This window comes from Mandrillus leucophaeus, unplaced genomic scaffold (genome assembly GCF_000951045.1).
Source record: "Mandrillus leucophaeus isolate KB7577 unplaced genomic scaffold, Mleu.le_1.0 Scaffold115, whole genome shotgun sequence".
Classification (NCBI taxonomy): Eukaryota; Metazoa; Chordata; class Mammalia; order Primates; family Cercopithecidae; genus Mandrillus; species Mandrillus leucophaeus.
In genome coordinates this window covers 5,949,840-5,967,039 of record NW_012099765.1, presented here as the reverse complement: position 1 = coordinate 5,967,039, position 17,200 = coordinate 5,949,840, and the positions used below count along the sequence as shown (strand labels likewise).

Here is a 17,200-nt window from a genome sequence, read left to right as displayed (position 1 = left end):
CATAATTTGCTGGGTGAAATGGTAGGTGTTTCCTTACTTTGTCCTCCTTGGAAATCCACTGCCTCTACCTTCCCCAACATGTGTGGACAGTAAGGGCTGGGTTTGTTGACAGAGCTCGGTAGAGTGCCTAGGACACCCCGGCTTGTGCAGGTGAGATGGGCTCAGAGGGGCCCCAGGTGTCTTGGACAAGTGATTTTGCCAGCACAGAAAGCTGTGGTGGAAAGAAGACAGCTGCAGACAGATTCCCATCTCCCACAGCCACTCCACCTCCCCATTCTACAGCTCATCCTACCTACCAGAGCCCAGGTACTCAGAACTCAGGGAGCTTCCCTCAGGGCCCTTCCAGAAGGAAGGCTCGCCTCTGTAGCTTTGTGACATTTAGCCCCTCCACATCTGCCAGGCTTCTGGGCTGGTGTCCTTCATGTACTCATCTTCTCATTTAGCCAAGGTATGCTTCTGGGTCCGTGTTTTGTATGGAGCTCTGTTTTAGGCACTGAGAGTACACCAGTGATTAAGACTGAAAAAAACACTGCCATTATGGAATTTACATTCCAATCTCAGTCCAGACACGGAGCAAAGTGGAGGGACTTCTGCCATCTAGCTCTCCGTGGCCCACAGGGAATGGGCTTGGTCCATTAACACTGATCACAGGAGAATGTTTCTAGGGAAAACGAAGCCATCTTTCAACCTCATTGTAAGCCAGAAGTGTTCTGTTGAAACAGGAAGGTGACTGTCCTCACCATGTGTGAATGCCTGGCTGGTGAGCTGCCAGCCCAGGGTGCTATCAGAGGCTATAATTACCATTGTTTCTCTCTGCGTAATTAAAGGTGGTGTTAGTGACGTGGTTAAGGAATCTTTTTCAAAGACTTTTTTTGCCTTGACAGCATCCCTTGAAATGTAGCACACACAGCCAAACAGAATGGGAATCACCCTGCGGGAAGATCCAGCAAGTTCCCAGAGGGACTCAAGGCTATGCTGGGTCTGGTTTAAAACAGAATTAATTTCAGAACGGAAGTCAGAAAGGGGTACTTTTGGAAGACTTCTGTGTTAGAACTTCCACCGCCGTTATAAGCCCTCGGATATGGCATCTTTCTTTCCCCTTGTCCGACACACCCCATTCAAGTAATATTTTCACAGATCGAAAGAGGGAGGGCCGTCCAGTCCCTCCGCCTGAACAGATGGAAAATGCAAGAGTTCAGACTCCCATTCGTGACATTTCCAAACAGGAAGGTGTCCCAAGTGTGGGGATTCTCCCTGGCTTTGTCAGGTGTGCTCTTCTCTTGATGTGGAAGGCCAGGTTTGGCAGTTTTCTTTAGGGAACGCCATCTGTACTTCAAACACCCTGACATCTGAGGCCAACCGCTCCCAACCTCCCTTTGATGTGGGTGATGGGATGGGAGCCTTTCACACTGTAGAATTCCCTTTGCTGTCTGCAAAGAGAGCTGGAGCAGAGGAGGTAAAGATGTTAGGTATTTGCACTCCTTCCCAGAAAGAACTTCAGTAATCATGCAATCCAAACTCCTTATTCACTGACACGGTACCAAAAAAAGCTCAGAGACAGGTACTGTGATTTGCCAAAGGTCTTACAATTTGCGGCAGAGCAGACCCAATAATAACAACGAGCATTACCAAGCTCTTACCCTGTGCCGTGTATTCTTCTAAAGACGTCTCAGGCATTACCTACCTTTGCCTTCACAACAAAACCATGCTATGAAATAAGTATTATTATTTTCCCTATTTTACAGATGGGAAAACTGAGGCACAGGGAAATAAGGATGAAGTGATAGAACCAGGAATCAGATAGAGGTGGTGGGACCCAGAGCCCACAGTCTCAGCCACAACACTCTCCCGTTCCTGAGCCGAGGCTCTTACAGGTTGGCTCTCTGTGGTTTCCACTCTCTCAGAAGTGTAAAGGCTTTCCCAGTTTGGAAGAAAGCCAGTATCATCACTCTGTCTAGGAGAATGTTCCAGTTGGGAATTTAGTGTAAGTCATCATCTTTCTGGCATTTTCCATGGTCTCCATTAGATCCACTTGTGTGGCACTGGCAACTTGGAGGTCCATGTACCCTGGCCAAGAATATTTTCTCAAACATCCCCACTCTGAGGCCATGTTTTCAGTTTTTGTTTTGTGTATATGTAAGTGAGGTCAAGGGAAGTACGAATCTTTAGTCATAGGGCTGGTATTTTCTGGGAAGGTGAACGTTCCAAATTAAGCTGTAGATGTCAACTGGAGCCCCTACAGGAGGATCCACCCTCGGGCCCATGAGGACTATTGAACGCGGAGAGCGCGACCCTCTGTTTGAAGCCTCAGCGTCCCAATAGGACACCAGGCTCAGCTGGTCGTCTGGCTCAACCCCAATAGCTAGACACACTCTGGCTTCCCAGACTCAGTTTCTCCAGTGAACAGGGGCCAGACCAAAAATCACTTTTTCCCTGCAGACTTTTTTCATGTTCTGTGTTTAATCTACAATTAAGAGCCCCGAACCAGAGGCCCCATGTCCAAGCAGTGAGGCAATCTGCAGACCTCATCTAAGTTTGGTCTCAGTCATGGCTCTTTTCCCTGAGAGGGCAATCTGGAAAGACACTGAAATAACCCCCATTGGCTGCATCCAGCAGCAGTGGGATGAGGTCCTGGGAGGGATGTGGGGTTGAGCTTCTATATTGGACCAAAAAATCCACATTTGGAAAGCTAACCGTATGATTAAGAGTCTTACCTCACTTTGAGGGAATAGTCATAGCACGAAAATGTTTACAATGTCTTTAAAATATTTGCATTTACCTCTTGTATTCAGGATTTAATGTGACCACCAGAGAAAGTGATTTAGATTCCTGGTGACTCTTTGAGTCTTGAGTTGGGTTAGTAATGGATATGTCTATCTACATTTGGCTTTCTAAATGAGCTCCTTGGGTACTATTTGCTTGGCTTTCTATCACTTTGCTTGAAATTCACACTGATTCTCACCTCAAACAAAATTAACAGCTGGCTTCAAAATATGTAGTAACTTATTCACCTTTTTTTCAGGTGAGATAGGTTTTATTTGCATGTTTCCTAGACATAGAAGCCATTTGGAAATGCCTTGGGTGTAGCTGCTGATGGGGGTATTAACACTTCAACAACATCAATGCCCCAAATGGGGAAATTCTACCACCTGGTTTTGGTAGCCCTGTGGCTTGCAGCCACTAGAGAAAGGTCTAAAAGCTATATTTACACTCAGCATCCATTCACCAGCTAAAAGTCAGAACCCAAGATGCACCTTGGGAAAGTGGTCCCATCATAAGCTCTTTGGATTCTAGCAGCGTATTTTCATGTGTGATTGATTCTGAGGGCCCCTCTTTCTCTGAAAGATGGAGATGACAGGGCAACAGAGCAGGTGGAGCAACTCAGACAATGAGGTCAAGGTCAGACTCTCTCCTCTTTGCTGAATATTTAGCCTGTGGCACCTGTGTCTCCCAGGTGACAGGAGATGTCAGCTGGTGATCATTTTTCAGACGGCTGTCAGGTCATGCTGTGCCCTTAGGATGCTGGTTAAGCACACAGAAGCCCAGGCAGCTCCTGACACTGACATAAGTTGACTGTTGTGCCTTGGCTCCACAGCCCCCCACTCGGAGCCCCCATCCTGCAATGCCAACTCCATCTCCTGCCCTTCGCCCTGCACATGCAGCAATAACATCGTGGACTGTCGAGGGAAGGGCTTGACGGAGATTCCTGCCAACTTGCCAGAGGGCATCGTCGAAATGTAAGTGCACCTGTCTGACACCCCCGACAACTGTCCCTGGCGAGTTCAGCTCCCTGTCCCAGCCGATCACCCACTAGGCCATCAGCACGTGGGGCTGTGGGAGCTAACCATTAAAAACACTCAAGAATCTCTTTGCTGTCCTCCCACACTTTCCCAGCTATGATAGCTCAGTGGTCAAGAGCATAGACTCAAGATCAGAATCAGCAAGCTGTAGCTGGGGGCCAAGGATTCCCACCGCCTATTTTTGTAAATAAAATGTTTTTGAATACCTCCACATCCATTTATGTGTGTCCTGCCTATGGCTGGTCTCGTATGGCAGTATTGAGCAGCTGTCACAGAAGACTGCTTGGCCCACAAGGCCTGAAGTATGTTCTCTCTGGCCCGTCCCAATGAGTTTGCCAATCCTCGCCTTAGAGTCACACTGTATTTGTATCCTGGCCATACCGTTTACTAGCTGTGTGACATCAGGTAAAATAACGTCTCTTTCATCTTTAGTTTTCTCACCTATATTAATGTGATACTTATGGTATGACACCTCAATGGGTCATTGTGAAAACTAAATGAAATACTACCTGTGGAGCACTTCATACAGTCCTCTGCACATGGGCAGGCACTCTGTAAAATAGTGGTGGAAGTAGTAGGACGTAAATAAATGATTCACTCATTTCTTAGCTACCATTATCTGAGAGGAGGACTGAGCTCCTAATTACCTCAGATGTGATTTTTGTCCTCTCGATTAGATCTTTTTTAGGTAACGACACAAGATTGTGTATGTCTCTGTGTATACATGAATGTCAAAAATTCCAGTAAAATGTATTTGTCCACATAGTTCGGTCTAGTCCACTCTCCCCTCATACATTAGAAAATGGCCAGTATCTCATTCTAAAATGAGTAGAGGGCCAGTCAACGTTGACCTCAAGGTTACTCTTTAAATAGCAACTGTTGTTTTCATTTTTCTGCCTTCACCTTTAGTTGGCTTGATTAAAAAGATCATTATATGGAACCCTTCTACTGAGAACATCATTCGATAAAATCCCCCCAAATAAAAGATACATATTCCCCTTGCCTTTCTGCTTTGTCATAATCTCCCCCCTTTCTTCTTTCCTCCTCCTCTTCCTCCTCCTCTTCCCCTTCCCTGTGTGTGCCCTTCTGTTCCTAATGCATTCCAATTGAGGGCCATTGACTCTTTCATTCATTCTTGTATTCATTCAGTAAACATCTGTTGTGGGCCCACTGTTTTCCTGTCATTGTTCTGTGCTTGGAAAGACAGGAACAAACAAAACAGACCCATTTCTGCCTGTATAACACTTGCATTCTAGTGGTAGCGGGGATAAATGAGCAGCAAAGTAAAGTAAGTTAGATAACATGTCAGAAGGTAGATTCTATGGAGAAAAATAAAACAAGAAAAGGACAGGAAATAAGCGAGAGAACCAAACGGTTATCTGGAGGAAGAGTATTATAGGTTGGGGGAATCGCATGTGCAAAGGCCCTGAGACTGGAGTGGGCCGGATGCTCCAGAAAGCCGGTGTGGCTGGAGTAGAGTAGACAAAAGGGATGGTAACAGGATGAGATCAGAGAGGTAAGGAGGGGCCACATCCTGGGATGTGTTAAAGACTTTGGCTTTACCTTGATTGCAATGGGAAGAAGCACATGACTTACCAGTGGAGTGGAGTCTTCACTTCTTCTTTCTTCACCTACTTTGCCAGCTTTTCTTTGATTCCTTTACAGTCCCATTTTCCAGCCCTAGCAGACACAACCCGTGCCTCCATACCATCTGGCAGGCAGGAGCTGATCAATAAAGGGTCCTTTCTTCCTGCCATCCCCGCCTTCTGCGGCCCTCCGCCTTCCTTTCCACAAACACTGACAATTCATTCCCTTAGGGTTTTAATGCACCTCTCCTTCGGTCCCTGTGGTCCAGTGCCATAGCTTTAGAGAGCTCTCCCTCTACAGAATCTACTTAGTCCTCACCTACCTCTCCTGTTCCTCCTATGGCCTTCCAACATGCTATCTAATTTACTTTAAATATCTCCCTCCTTCCATCATTCCTCTTCTTTCCTATCCTTGCCCTCTTTCTTTTTTGCACTGTTACCCTTTCTTTCTTTCTTTTTTCTTTTCTTGTTTTTTTTTTTTTTTTTTTTGAGACAGAGTTTCGCTCTTCTCACCCAGGCTGGAGTACAATGGCACAGTCTTGGCTCACTGCAACCTCCACCTCCTGGGTTCAAGCAATTCTCCTGCCTCAACCTCCCAAAGTAGCTGGGATTATAGGTGCCTGCCACCACACCCAGCTAATATTTTTTGTACTTTTAGTAGAGAGAGGGTTTTACCATGTTGGCCAGGCTGGTCTTGAACTCCTGACCTCAGGTGATCCACCCACCTCGGCCTCTTAAAGTGCTGGGATTACAGGCATGAGCCACCGCGCCCGGCCTCCTCTTCATCATTTTCTCCCTCCCTTGATGCATTTCTCCCCTTCTCCACCTTGCTCTACCCACGGTCTTCCCTCTTCTCTTCCCCCCTCCGCCCATCTCTTTCTCCACCCAGTTAACCTTCACTTCCCTTCCCTCACCATTCACACCACAATGGGCCTCTGGCCCTCCCACAATGGATGTTCAAGACAGAATTCTCACCAGCCCTCATCTCATTTCAGATTCCTATGTATCGTTCCTTTCCTTCCCTGCCCCATCTTATTCTTTTCTCCTTCCATCTGCCAGGTTTTATGTTTTCTCTTTGGCAGCCACAGACTGTCCCTTGGCTAGGTTCCAAAACTGCAGTCTGATGAAAGAGTCCAGTCCAGGTAGCCAGGCTGTAGCCAGTGAACCCACCCCAGCCCTGATTGAGGGGCTCTGGGCCTGCCACCCCGCTTCCACTTCACATCTCTATACTCTCAGCTTGGACCTCATGGATACACAGCTCAGCTCTCCAGGAGAGAGAAATTGCAGATAATCACATCAGAGGTGGGCTTTGTGCAGGCCAGACCATACCTGGAAGGTTGGACTCACACCTGGATGTGTTGAAGTTTAAAAGCAATTTGACAAGCTTGAACAGTAATTGCCAAAAGCCTGTCTATTATGATTGAGTTTTTCCCTGTTATCAGGTAAAGTGAGAAAAACAAGAACAATGTGATATTTTTCTATTGAGCAAAAATATTCAGTTTAAAGGAGCATCCTTTAAGTTTTTGGACTTCCTTATTCTGTTATCATTGTTTTTAAAAATGTCTTTTATTTTATAAAATGATAACCACTGAAGACAGAGTAGTCTGTGTGTGTTATATATGTGTAATTATTGTATAATTATAATTTATGTGTATTGCATAGTACACATACCACAGATTGCCATAACTGGCAAAATAAAAGGTCTGGTCACCACCTAGTCTTTGAAATCCAAAAGTCTGAGAATGACCATCCTAGCTAGAGTGTTTCCAGAAATAAACAGAGACAACCAACCAAGAGGTTAAGAGTATAGACTGTGGATCCCAGCAGACATGCATTCCAGCTTTGACTCTGCCTTGTAGCCATGGACAGACAACTTTTCTGAGCCTTGGTTTCCTCAGTTGCAAAACACAGAGGCTAATGACACCTCCTTACTGGTTCTTAAGAAAGTTAGGTGAATGAATATAGTAAAATGCTTAGCATTGTGTCTGGTCCATAGGATATACTATATTAACAATGCTTGTTGTTAGTTCACACTGGCAAATACTACAACTATCACCACGACCTTTATTAGGATGATGACAATAGTTAGAAACCACATCCTAGGAGCTGGAGCTACCTACACAAAAGATTCCTCCATAAACATGGGTCAGTTCTTTGAAGGGTTATGGTTGAGAGAATAGGTTCTGGAACTAGACTTGCCACTTGCATTATGACTTGAACCTGGGAGTAGCTCATCTTCATGCAAATGTATTCATATATGTAAATAAGACTGCCCCTGTGTATCAGGCACCCACGGTCTACCAGATGGATTGCCCAGGACTTTTCTTGCTGTGCTTGCCTCCTCCTCCTCTGTGATAAAATGAAACTGAAAAATTAAAGCAGAGGCGACAAGTCTCTATGGTTGGATAGGGAAGTTCAAGAGGTGACATGTAAGAGAGAACTTGAGAGTGGGTTGGAGGGGGGATCCTGCTTCTTCCATGTATCTGGGGACCTGTGTGATGGCCTAAAAGTCTTTTGTCATGTGACAGGTCAGCAGATGGGTGGGAAGATGAGAAAAAAGGGAGCAGAGAGTTGAAACAGCAGGATGCACCCCAGGATGAATGGGAGGTATCTGATTTATCATTCCAAAGACATCCAAATGTGGCTTTTTTTTTTCTTTTTCTTATTGAGAATTCCACCCCTTGTCCATGGCCACCCATATAATCCAGATTTGTACTTCCTCCTTAGGAATGTTTTGTACCATGTTAAACTCTCCACTCCCTCTTCTCAATCCTTAGCTATTATTAATTCTCGTAAATTGCCTTAACCTTGGGAGGGGCTCTGCACTCCCCAACTTTAGGGGAAGGGGAGGGAGTTGACTTTCTCTCATGCAAAGCAGTCTTGCAGACTCTCTCCGATGCTTCCCAAGCCAAAGCAGCTCAGAGGAGTGTGTGCTGGTGTCCCCGAATACCAGAGCCAATTCCTCTAAAAATAGCTTTCTTCCAGAGAACCCATAGCGAAATGATGACTCACTGCAGATTTTCTTCGAAGCTGAGCTCCCACCAATGGCACCATTCTCACTGCACCCTGTCGGTTCTCTGAACCAGCTCTGGCTTCCAGCAGGGTTAGATTATGGGAAGCCCCAGAGACCCACATGTTCCTCTGCTCTGTGGTCTTCAGACGCCCTTATGAGTCTTCAAAAGCTCTGGAGGGACCATCTGTCCTTAGAGTCCCATCTTCCACTTTTGCTCTGTATCTCCCCATGGTGGTATCCCATGTCTCATATCTTCCGCTATGGAAGCTAAATGTCTTCCATGAAGAGAGGCTATGGACAGATTTCCATGTCCAGTCATAAGTGAGAGCATCTGGTGGGGGAAATAGCCTTAGTTTTCCCCCTGCCCCACCTTAACCACATTGTCTCTCTGAGATAGGGAGGCAGCCACTTAACAACAGCAAATATTCCATTCTTACCAGCCCCCAGGGGTTTTGAAAGACACACAGAATTAAAAACACAACAAAACAAACCAGCAAACAGAACCAAAGAGCTGAAATGTTCTAGAAATCATAGACGTCAGTGACTCTTGGATTTTCTGAGAGCACCAGGTTTCCATGTGTGGGACTGCCACATGGAAGGAGGGATGATAGGGTGGCATGGGAGCAGGTGGTATGAAGGAGAAGCTGATGAGACAGAGTGGCTGGGAACTCTGGAGACAGAGTGGCAGAGAGCCTTGGGATCCATACTCAGCAGGTTTGAATCCCTGTTCTGCCTCTTACTTTAAAGCACATTCCTTAACATCTTCATGCCTCATTCAGTTCTCCACTTTGCATAAAGGGGGTCATCATACCTACCTAGAAATCTCCCGTGTAGATTAAATAACATAACATGGAGAAAGTGAGCACACTGCACTGTTTCGAAGCTACTAAAAAAATGTAAAAAGCAAAAACCTATGCACATGTATATGTATGTGTCATCACAGAATGATTTAGTCTCAAGTTCCCATGCAATTCTTCATCCATTTTTTTCTAAGACAAAAAAATAATTTCCTCTGTGGCACCTGAGCTCATGCACAGAATAAGAAAAGCAAATCTTGCTCTGTGCTGTGTCTGTACCTCTGCCTTCTGCAGGCAATTCCAGGTGTCTACACACAGCACAGGTTGGGAATGGCTTTTTCTCAGATATGCCTACATTCCTCATCTTCTCTATGGATCAAACATATAAGCTGGATGGGAGAGTCTAAGACATTCTACCTTTCTTTGTTTCTTTTTTTTTTTTTTTTTTTTTACATAGTTTTGTTCTCGTTGCCCAGGCTAGAGTGTAATGGTGTGATCTCGGCTCACTACAACCTCCGCCTCCCATGTTCAAGTGATTCTCCTGCCTCAGCCTCCCAAGTAGCTGGGATTACAGACACCCACCACCATGCCCAGCTAATTTTTTGTATTTTTAGTAGAGATGGGGTTTCACCATGTTGGCCAGGCTGGTTTCGAACTCCTCACCTCAGGTGATCCAACCGCCTCAGCCTCCCAAAGTGCTGGGATTACAGGCGTGAGCCACCGTGCCCAGCCAACAGTCTACCTTTCTGAAGAACCATGAGGACCAGTGGTAAAGAAAGAGAGAGGCCAGAAAGGGACTTCCCCAGAAGGTGTGCCCAGAGCATAACCTTAAAAGGATCCTTCCTTTTCAGCCGTCTTCCAACATAGGGAAGCATTAGGAACTGAACCTTTGGGGTCTGAGTTGTCTGGTCCATCCAACTAGCCCAGGATGACTTAGAGGAAGAATAAACAAAGTGCTTCCTTCCTTCAGCATGATCTGGACATCCTAACAAGAGTTCCCAAGTCAAGGAAGGCTGAGAGAGATGGGAAAGAGTTAAACCACAAAAGTGTCTTCTAGGTGGGAAGCAGGATAGCCTAAGGGTCAAGGACACAGGCACTTCAACCAGACCAACCTGGATTCAAACTCAGGCTCCACCATTCACTAGCTATCTGACCTTAGGAAAATTAACCTCTTTGTACCATTATTTCCTCATCTGTAAAATGGGTATATTAATAATACTACTTGGTTCATAGTACTGTTGGAAAAAAATAATTTGAGCCAGTGTATGAGGAAGACAGTGTCTGACATATCAAAAGCCCTCAATAAATGGTAGATGTTTATCATATTATCAACACCACCACCACCACCAATGTTTCCACACACTCCAGGACCTTTTAACCAGGTGACTTGCAGACATGCCCCTGCGCCGGCCGTGCCCCTGCCAGTCTCCCTGACATAATGTTGACTTCTGTATTGCTAGAAATATATTGTGTTTAGTCACATGTTTGCAAATGGCAGATCATTAAGGCAGCATCTGAGGAACTAGGGCAAATCAATACAGAGCACAAATGGCTGAAATCCCCATCAGATGTTCCCATTGTTTTTGCTGGTGCGGGAAGACACTCAGATGTTTGATTTGTATGTTTGTTTTTATGCTAGTTCTATTAAATCAGTTTGCAGCCTGAAGAATGTTTACCAGACAAAGACAGACACATGTGCCAGTTAAGAGAGACCTAAATCAGCTGTTGGCTTCAGACCATCCCTAAATGTGACAGTTTTTGCTGATGCGAATGCTTCTTTTTGTCCTTTCCATTGAGCTTTTCACACTAGGAGTGTGGACCTTTGCATCCTTGTTCTAGGTTGCAGGACTAGGCTAAGTGCAAAGCCTTCCAGGCGTACCTGCTGCCCAGAGACACATGTGAACACGCACACATGTGTGCACACTTTCCAACCTTGCTCCCATGACAAAGGGGCCATTTTCCCTGTGGATGAGCTGGAAAGGACTAAGAAAATGAAGGTCCTTCAGCTCCAAATGGTATTCAGCAAAGACTGGTGATTGAGAGTTTGGGCTTTGAAATCAGATGAAGTTGGCTTTGAGTCCCAGCTCTACCTCTCCCTGACTTTGTGAATTTGGGCAAGTGACTTAATCTCTCTGGGCCTCCATTTTCTCATGTTTAATGTGGAGGCGGTAATAACCAATAAGCTCTGCCTCATAGAATGTAACTATTAAGTTAGACAAACCATGTGAAACTCTCAGCCTGGTGTCTAATATCTGAGCACCTGATCCATCATAGCTCGTGGTGGTGGTGGTGATGGTGGTGGTGATGGTTATCCCTTCCCTTTCCTTTCCTTTACATTGAAGGTACACAAAGTGTTCACAACCACACTCCCACCACAGACAAATTCCTGCTGCCTCCTTGGGCAGGGTTGACCCTCATCATGCAATGGCCTTGGCACTCTGGGAGGGGCTGGGTGTTCAGCCAGTGCCCAAAACAGCCTGAGAAGCTGAGCGACTGCAGACAAGGATGAAACCCAGACCAGGCATGGTGGCTCACACCTATAATCTCAGCACTTTAGGATGCTGAGGCAGGAGGATTGCTTGAAGCCAGCAGTTTGAGATAAGCCTGGCCAACATAGTGAGACCCTGTCTCTAGAAAAATAAAAGTTAAAAATTAGCCAGGCATGGTAGTACGGGCCTGTGGTCCTATCTACTCAGGAAGCTGCGGTGGGAAGATCACTTAAGTCCAGGCATTCAAGGCTGCTGTGAGTCATGATCACACCGCTGCACTCTAGCCTGGGCGACAGAGCAAGACTCTGTCTCTTAAAAAAAAAAGAAGGAGAAGAAGAAGAAGAAAAGAAAACCAAAAGGCAGAGTGAGCAAGTGTGCAGGATGCAGAGCAAGATCTCTGCCAGGCTGAACAGGCTAAGCCTGGAATTCTTTTTTCTTTGTTCGGAAGCCACACCTTTGCACTCAATTTGCATGTCTTATGTATATTCACATCTATATTTCATCTTCTCTGGGTTCCTGCAGCTTTTCCCTGAGTACCTACTTCCACAGAGGCCACGTGATGACTCAGTGTGTGAGTCCTGGGGCCCTAATCCCTGAAACTGTTCTGTGACTTTGAGAAAGTCCCCTTCAGTTCCTCCATTTTCACAAGTATATAGAGGCAGCGTATCCAATGGATAGAAACAGAGGTATCAGTTCTGCCAGTTCCTGGCCCTGTCACTTTGGACAAGCTATTCGATTTCCCTAGGTTTTCTTCTCCTCATCTGCAAAATTGGGCCAATATGGTTTACCTCACAAGTGGAAGGATTAAAAGGGATAATAGACATAGTCAACTAGACCCCATAAATGATGGCTCTTGATGTTTATTATGGTAGCAATAAAATTTGGTTCTGTGATGCACCGTCTTGGGCTGGCCTCTATCACCAGATTCTCCAACTCCTTGGGGCCAGCGTCACATCAAGTTCATTGATTTATCTCTCCCTCAGTTCTTGCACCCATCATTAAGATGGAGGGTAATTGATTAGGAACTGCATAGAGAGCCCGCAGACCTCACACCCGGTGCTGGCCTGACTTGCATAGGCTCATTGGCCTGCAGCTGGGAGCAGTGGCTCCTCTTGCAAAAACTGAGGGGGTTGCCATTGTTACAGACAGTGGCTTTCCCTGGAGGCATCATCCAGCTGAAATCCCTTGCCACAGTGGCAGGTGAATGACGGGATTCCTGGAGAGCACGCACCACCTGACTGGCAGCCCCAGAGATCCATGGAGCTGCTGCCTTGGCTAAGAAATCTCTACTGAGCTCTATGCTCAGCTGGAAAATGAGCATGTCCTTGGAACTTCTCAGGCAAGGCAGGCTGCCTCGAGTCTGCTGTCTCTGTGGGTGGCTGTATCCAGTAGCCCACAGTCTCTGAGACCCCGTGGCAAGCTTTTGTGGCTCTCCGTGAGCTGGCCAGCCAGGTCTGTGACGGTGCTCCCGGTAAAGTGCACTCCCCGCCTCCCTCCAGCAGGGTACAAAGGCATTGTTAATAGACCGTGGCAGTCTCATTTGTAGACTCTATTCATCCGGCAGCCAAGAATGATATGTCCTGATACTCCCTCTCTCCTCTCACCCGCCTTTCCCCTTTCTCCCCGCTTTCCCCCTTCCTTTTGCCTGGAGAGTGATTTGTCTGTGTTATGGGTTGGCCTGACAAACCATTCCACATTAGCAGCTGAGATGTTGTTTGAAATGGGAAAATTGCTGGCAAACTGCTCCATTAGCGGTTCCAGTAACAAATACTCTGTTCCCCCAATGAAGATGAGATCGCAGAGGCACAAATTAATACGACTGTCTCCCCAACTCTGCAGCGGGGATTACTCTTCAAGATGAATGGGTTCATCCCAGCCAGAAATGTGCATCCACTAGCTGTAGGCTTCAAGGGAGCCCATTCTTCCCATCTATCCCTTTTGTTCCCGCTACATCCCCTGCCACACATTTTTGTATGTCTTCCCAGTTGAGGGTTTGGGGAGCATCAAGGCCAAATGAGGAGGTGATGAAAAGATCTGCACCTTGGAGAGAAGGGAGATGGATGAGGATGAGATCCTGAGCCTGGGCTGGGGTGCCATTCATCACCCCTAATAGAGCACCCCGCCTCCTCCACATGCCTGTTTCCCACCACACCTGTTCTTGGTGACAGGAAGTCATTTGAGAGAGGAAAGAATAAAGAATGGAAATGCTCACTCATTCCCCACGGCCCCTTCTCTTCCAAGGAAGTTCTGGGCCCTGGGCCTGCAGCGTCTCTTGTTCCTTTCAAAGTAATAGGAGAGGAAGCATTTCAGGAAACTTCGTAAGAGGTTAAAGCCACAGATTCCAGCAGCAGCCCAAGGGAGTGGTCCAGTCTGGGCCCCTGGGCCTTGCAGGATGTCAGGGAGCCAGTTTGATGAATGTCAGGCTGGGAGCCTAAAGATGTTAAGGCTGTTCCTGCACTGTATTTAAACAGCCCATGGAAAAGCCCAGAAATGAAGTCAACCATTGACGTTTCTGCCACATTAGCAGTGTGGCTGAGTGTTTAACTGAGTAGTGACATGGTTCCATGACAGATAAGCATTGCTGGCCCATGGCCCATCTCTTGTTACTCTTCCTCCTGTTTATCCCTTTGACTTATTCCGCATTCTGCTTGGTTACTTATACAGCTTTCTCTGAAGAAAACAGCTGCCACCAAAGGCAGTTTATCATAAGCAAGAATCAAAAATCCTCAAGGAAAGGTCATCCTTTCCAGCTTTCTCCAAAGAGAATTAGACCCCAGGACAGGTGCTGCATATACTAGGACCTGAGTTCTCTGGCTGCTGCAGTGTTTTGTCTGGTCTCCCACAACCAGAACGTGCACCTGTGATAAGAGAGACCTCCCTATCCTTAAGGCCAGAGAACACAGTAGCCCTCAGTGACCACTTGTTGACAGGTGGATGGTTAATTGACTCTTCTCTGCTCTGTTTCCCAGACGCCTAGAACAGAACTCCATCAAATCCATCCCTGCAGGAGCCTTCACCCAGTACAAGAAACTGAAGCGAATGTGAGTTTCCCCTGTGGAGAAATGAGCCCAAATGTTTTCAATTTCCGGGGTTGTTTGCAACGTGTAGTGGGCAATCTGTCCAGGTGACAGACCACGTCCATTCCTCCTGGGCAGTTCTGTTTCGGAGCTGGAACACTGTCGTAAGCCTGGGAGGTAAGACGTGGAAGCGTTCTCTGAAGATTGTGAGGTGTGTGGGCTTGGACATATAGTGCTAAGAGCCTCTCCAACTAAAGCAAAGTAAAATTATCTGTGTGGGAGGTAGAGATGAATTCGCCTGGAAAATCCATATCACTGTTTTTATTGTCCCTTGGCTTCAGTGATGTGGACCTAAAATAGGAGTTTCGGCAGAGACGTGACGGTGGCCCCACAGCTGTCTACACCACCGTCACCAACATCCCTATAGCCTTGCATACATTCATATAACAAATACTGAGTGAATGTCTGCTGCAAGCAAGGATCTATGGATAGAGCAGTGAGCAGAAACTAAGTCTGCTCTCATGGAGCTTGCATTCAAGTGGGAGAACACAGAAAATACAGAAACAAATATCAGAAATCAGAGTATCAGTGATGGTGGGAGGGTCTTTTAGGTAGGTGTGCCCATGAAGGTCTCTACGTGCAGGTGGCCTAAAAGAAGGAAGGGAGTGAGTCCTGAGCTCTGAGGAAAGACTGTCTCAAGCAGCAGGAAAAGCAAGTAAAAGGCCTTAGGGAGCATGTGTCGATGGTTTGTGGAATAGCAAGAAGGAGTGGAACGAGTGAGGGGAGAGGATGGGGCTTGTGTTGGAAAGGTTGGTACTAGATCACATGCATCCTTAGACCATGGCACAGACTTTCTGTTCTTACTGCATGAAATGAGAAGCCTTGGAGGGTATGGTCAACATGTGAGCACCCCCTACATCCCCGTTAGCTCTGTAAGTCACATCACTCCAGCACTGCATCACATCGATGCCCGGTGACACCAACCCCGCTGTTCCTTCCTCACCACGGCAGCTTGGACGGCACCATTGCATCACCGCCCTCATCCCCACCATGTGACAATGTCATCATTCTTCCCCATCCCATGACGACCTTGAGCACTGCTCTGTGAGTCACTCAGTGCTGGGGGCTCTGCAGGGAAGCCAGTAGGATTCAGAAACAGCCCAACCATTGCCATCTCAGGTATTAAAATTCTGGACAGATACTCCTTCCCTTTTTCAGGCTAGGAAATCATTTAGTAGAGCCCAGTAACCAAGTTGCTGTTTTCATTCCACTTACTCTTTTTGCACACCGCCCCCTCCTCCCTGCACCTCACCCTCCTACAGAGGAAGGAGAGAGTCAGGTAGAAATATGCATGGACTCAGTCCTGCTTCTTCCTTCCACACGAGGCTGATTCATTGCTTTCCCTTGAGTAGGAGGGCCCACATTAAAGAGGTTAAGTGTCTGCTGATTCCTTTTATGTTAAAAATAAATATCCCTGCGAAACAGTGGCATTGGTAGGCTTTACCCTCAGATCTCGGGAAGCCAACTTCCCATCTCCCTGGAAATCCAAACCAAACAAGCTTTTCTCCTGGTGCAATTCCAGAAGTGGAAACCAACATAATGAGGCAGCTCGAAGCACGTACTTCTTCCCTCCCCTTGGCAGCATTCCTGCTGGAGGAGCTGTATAAATATAGGCCTTAATATTTAAAACCTCGGGCCATTAATCTCCTGGTGTCCCTGCTTCCCCAGCCCGCTCTCCATGCACCCCCCCCCAATTCATTTTTAAAGCTCAGCTTGATTATGCAGCCAGATAGTAATTTCAGTGAAAAATGACAAGTTCAGTCACTGCCCCAACCTATATCTCTTGCATGATTTAAGTTACTGCTCTAATTTTTTGTGAAGTCCAGGTAATTTAAAGCTTGGCTATGTTTTACTGTTCCTTCTCCATCCTATTGGACTTGCCATGATCTGTGCATTCAGAATTCATAAGACCTTCTCAGTCACAACCCGGAAAGTGAATTTAATTTTTGATCACTTATGATGCTACTGATATTTATTATGATGCCCTTTTTTTTCCCCAAGAGGATGGCAATAGAGAAGAGAGCACACTTAAAAATTTTCGACTAATGGAACTTCAGAAACCTAGACCGAAGTGCAATCAATGGCTTGGGAGAGGTAGGGTCCCTGATGAGAATGGATTTCAAAACCCTAATTTTTCCTAAATATACATGACCAGTTTATCCCTAATAACTAACAGAAGGAAGTTCCCCGCTCAACTGTGGCTGAACCACATCCTGCTCTTATCTCTTACCAAAAAAGGAAAAAAAAAAAAAAAAAGAAAAGAAAAGAAGAAAGGGGAGGAGGGAGAAAAAAAAAAGAATTCTCCCTGAATGAATGGCTTTGTCTCTGCCCATTCCTAGTGGTCACCTTAGTATAAAAAGCATTCCTAGTACAAACTAAAAGGTTGAGTATTCCTTATCCAAAATGCTTGGGGCCAAAAGCCTTTCAGAGTTCTGAAT

At 46.3% G+C, this 17,200-nt stretch overlaps 1 protein-coding gene across 1 annotated transcript in view; it reads left to right on the top strand.

Annotated features, from left to right (window-relative positions):
• The window catches only part of SLIT3 (slit homolog 3 (Drosophila)), a gene marked incomplete at its 5' end in the record, with an annotated part of 547,731 nt that overhangs the window by 399,735 nt on the left and 130,796 nt on the right, over positions 1–17,200 (top strand). The window contains 2 exons of the mRNA XM_011997974.1: positions 3,596–3,737; positions 14,655–14,726. Coding sequence (XP_011853364.1) covers positions 3,596–3,737; positions 14,655–14,726 — 214 coding nt within the window. The remainder of the gene's footprint in view (positions 1–3,595; positions 3,738–14,654; positions 14,727–17,200) is intronic.